The sequence below is a fragment of the Cryptomeria japonica genome, chromosome 8 (genome assembly GCF_030272615.1).
Source record: "Cryptomeria japonica chromosome 8, Sugi_1.0, whole genome shotgun sequence".
Taxonomy (NCBI): domain Eukaryota; kingdom Viridiplantae; phylum Streptophyta; class Pinopsida; order Cupressales; family Cupressaceae; genus Cryptomeria; species Cryptomeria japonica.
This window is the reverse complement of record NC_081412.1, coordinates 633,119,633-633,123,839: the sequence shown is the minus strand read 5'-3', so window position 1 is coordinate 633,123,839 and position 4,207 is coordinate 633,119,633. Positions and strand designations below refer to the sequence as shown.

General features: G+C 37.8%; 1 protein-coding gene across 1 annotated transcript in view; it reads left to right on the top strand.

The window, feature by feature from the left end:
* Positions 1–3,968, top strand: part of LOC131079509 (LRR receptor-like serine/threonine-protein kinase GSO1) — a 30,165-nt gene extending 26,197 nt beyond the window's left edge. The window contains exons 2-3 of the mRNA XM_059210615.1: positions 1,644–2,402; positions 2,908–3,968. Of these exons, the coding sequence (XP_059066598.1) occupies positions 1,644–2,402; positions 2,908–3,968 (1,820 nt within the window). The remainder of the gene's footprint in view (positions 1–1,643; positions 2,403–2,907) is intronic.
* Positions 3,969–4,207: the final 239 nt, after the last annotated feature.

Genomic DNA, 4,207 nt, shown 5'->3' with positions numbered 1-4,207 from the left:
TATCATGGTCTTGGATACATATCTCACTTTCAAGATGTTTGTATCCCTATTAAATCCCACATTCCTCTATCTCAATCCAAGCAAACACACCCCCCTTCATCCCACTTTGTACGCTATGGAGAGAGGATGTGCTCTTGGATGGAAACACATTATCTTTTAATCTATTTCATAAGTGTTGGTGAATATTTTGAGTGAGAAGCAACTGGATATTACTAACTCGCATTTAGTTGTGGTTATTCAGTAGATTCTTAGCTTGAGTAAGTCTATTGACTTTGTTACCTTTTTTGACATTCCTCAAGAATGGACTAGAGTTGTAGATTCTCTAGCCAAATGGGCATTTGAACAATTGCAGGGTTGGAATGTTGTGGATAGAGGAGAGTTGACTTTGGATTAATCTCATTTGTTTGATCAATTAGTTGTGGAAGATAATGCTGATTAACTTGTTCTTTTTTGGACCATTGACAATATCTGTTTTGTCTGTTTTTTGCAAGTCGTTAATAAACTTTTACCCCTTGTGTGAAAATAAAATTAAATTGATAGAATACTTTACAAGATCTTTGGGGATTTATAAGAAAATATATATTGATATTGAAGTTATTTGATGAGAATGGTTTTATTTTTCAATGGCGGAGAAATATATTTAAAAGTGTTATGAAAGATTAGAAATTCTAGATCTCAAAAAGATTTTAATTCTTTACTTATCACAGAATATTATTAATTGACAATTATTAAATTATACTATATTTCAAATATTGACCTTGAAAATTTCTATACAAACAAAATATATTCATATTTATATAACTTAAAGTTAATAATCTCCAAAAATATAATATCAAATTTGAATTCATTAAAAAATTCACCTATTCTAATACTTACGATAAAATGACAAACAATCCATTTTTTTTTTTTTTTAAAGTCAAATCTCAATGAAAATATTTCCTACTCAGCTAGAAGCTTATGAATGAAGTGAATCTGGCATAATATAATTTTAGGTAAAGTAAAACAGTATTATTTTGGAAATCAGTACTACAAAAATAAAATAAAATAAAATTAGAATTTTCCTTCGAGGACGGACGAATGTGGTGTGCTTCACCATCACACGACTTTTTCACTCGTTGGAAATATAGTGAAAATGACAAAAGTATAGTGTGGGTGTGACACTCTTTCTTTGCGTACACGGCACCCCTCTTTCTTCACACAACAATATTTAACCGTGAGGAGGACTTTATTCACTTCTTAACATCTCCTTTTTAAAAAATAAACAAGAATTTTAGCCCGTGGAAGACATGGAAGCTACGTTTTCATGTGGCAGAGTTGTATTTGCAATCATAACAGTATTATGCTGCTTCACTTCTTCTCCTGCAACTGCATGCCCCCTCCCTGAAAGAAATCTTCTCCTGGATTTCAAGGCAACCGTTGTGGATGAGCATAACACTCTAAGATCCTGGCACGGATTCAATTGCTGCACGTGGAAGGGAGTCAGTTGTAACCTGCGCACAGGCCATGTTTCTCGATTGAATTTGAGGGGATATGAGTTAGAAGGTCGCATCAATTCATCGTTGTTTCACCTTGGACAGTTGGAGCACCTCGATCTCAGTGACAACTTCTTCAACGGCCATTTTTTGACTTGTCCTGTCATGTAGGTTATCATGGGGTGAGGGAATTTGTTGTGAGTTTGCAGAGCTTATCAAATCTGATGAGCTTGGAATACCTGTCTCTTGACGGAGTGAACATCTCTGTAAGCAAAGAGTGGGGTGGAGCTGTTGGCAGTCTGTCCAACCTTCAACAACTCAGCATGTCTGAATGTGGGCTTGGAGGACCAATTCCCAATTCCCTTCTCAACCTCACCTCTCTCCTTCATCTCGATCTCTCACACAACTATTTGTCAGCACTAATACCAGCTTGGTTTGAAAATGTGAGTGCCCACTTGCTCTCACTTGATCTCTCTTTAAATGAGAATCTTGGAGGAGACGTTTCTTTCATTGGACAACAAAAGTCTTCGTCACTAACCAGCATTGATCTCTCAGAGACAGACATTAAGGGCCGAATTCCATCTGGTATATGGAATATCTCATCCTTGAAGCATCTTCGTCTGTCAGCTACCAGAATTGAAGGTGAGATCCCATCTGCCATAGGGTATTTGTTGTCATTGCAAGGTTTTGATCTATCAGGTACCAAAATCAAAGGTGAAATTCCATTTGCGATATGGAATATGTCGTCTTTGGAGGATCTTTCTCTCGACGATACCAGAATTGAAGGTGAAATTCCATTTGCCATAGGGAATATGTTGTCCTTGCAAAGCCTTTCACTGGCGAATATCAGAATTCAAGGTGAGATTCCATTTGCTATAGGCAATGTGTCGTCCTTGAAGTGGCTTCTTCTGTCTAATACTGGAATTGAAGGTGAGATTCCTCTCTTCATCATCAATCTCTCTAAACTTGTTGACTTGGATCTGTCCTACAACAAGTTAACAAGGGTAATCCCACCTTCGTTGCGTTCACTTTCTTCGCTTTTTTTATCTTGAGCTTTCTGCGAATGAATTGACTGGTACAATTCCATCCGATGTATTATGTCTTGTTAACTTAAGAAGCCTTTTCCTCGATTCCAACAGTTTAAGCGGCTCTATTTCCCTTTCTGTATTCGATAATCTCACTAGACTTGAAGAGCTGTATCTTTCTGACAATCAATTAACTGTGAGCATTGATTCAACATGGATTCCGCAGTTTAAGATTTACACTTTGGGATTAGGTTTTTGCAATTTAGATAGAATTCCATTGTTTCTTGTGACCCAATATGACTTGGAATCTTTGGACCTATCCGCTAACAGTATCCCGACAAATATTCCATCTTGGATATGGAACTTACACAGTCTTGCAAGCTTGAACCTTAGTTGTAATCAATTAACAGGGTCATTGCCATCTAGACTAACATTACCCAAGTCTTTTGAATCTCTAGATTTGCACAATAATAGCTTGGAAGGTGCTCTTCCTCTCCCTCTTGCTGGTGCTGATCTCCTGGATCTGTCGATGAATCTTCTTAATGGTTCTATTCCTACTGACATTGGTGCATATCTTCAAAATACAGAGTTCTTATCCTTGTCGAGGAATAATCTCAGTGGAGTGATTCCAGACTCAATTTGCACTTCAGATTTGCAGATTCTTGACCTTTCAAAAAATATGCTAAGCGGTATGATTCCTCCTCATTTCACAAGGAATTGTTCATCTCTATGTGTTCTAGATTTGGCAGAAAATCATCTAAAAGGTAAAATGCCAGCAAAATTGGGAAACCTGAAAGAGATTCATACATTGAAGCTCAATGGTAATCATTTGAGAGGACATATTCCCTCGTCCATTTCAAAATGCCAATCTCTGCAAGTATTGGATTTGGGAAATAATGATCTGGAATGCACCCTTCCCTACTGGATTGGAAAGCTATCACAACTGCACGTGTTGGTGTTAAGGTCCAATCATTTGCATGGCAGTATCCCACGCCGGGTAATTGGCCTTCCAAATCTTCAAATTCTGGACCTTTCTCGGAACTACTTTTCAGGACCTATCCCGAGAAACCTTCCAAACCTGCTTGCAATGGTCAATGCATCACAGGATAATTCAAACCATCTCGAAGAATACAGTTCAACTAGTGCTACGTATACAAATCAGATTACAATTTCCTGGAAAGGTTCGGATGTTGAATTTGTTAAAGTTCTTTTCATTCTTAAGTGTATTGATCTTTCAAACAACAACTTATCTGGGAGCATTCCTCCCAAAATGGGATCCCTTCAAGGCTTGATAGCCCTTAATCTTTCAAGGAATCATCTCAGTGGACAAATCCCAAAAACATTGGGACGCATGGATCAGCTAGAATCTCTGGAACTCTCGCTAAACAGGCTGAATGGCAGCATTCCATTAGAACTTCAGTTGTTGAGTTATTTGCAGTTCTTGAATCTATCCTACAATATGCTTGATTGAAAAGTACCCCTCGGAGGGCAGTTTCTAACGTTTGAGGAGTCATCCTACTTAGGCAATCCGAAGTTAAGTGGGATTCCATTTACCAATTTAACCGTCTGCAACAGCTCTTCTGGTTATGACAACTGCACAAGTATCGAGAGAATTGGTGAAGTAAAGAATTCAGATGGTGAAATGATAGGATGGGCAGTCGGACTTGGATTGAGTTATGGTTTGGGATTCTCTATTGTGATCGGAATATT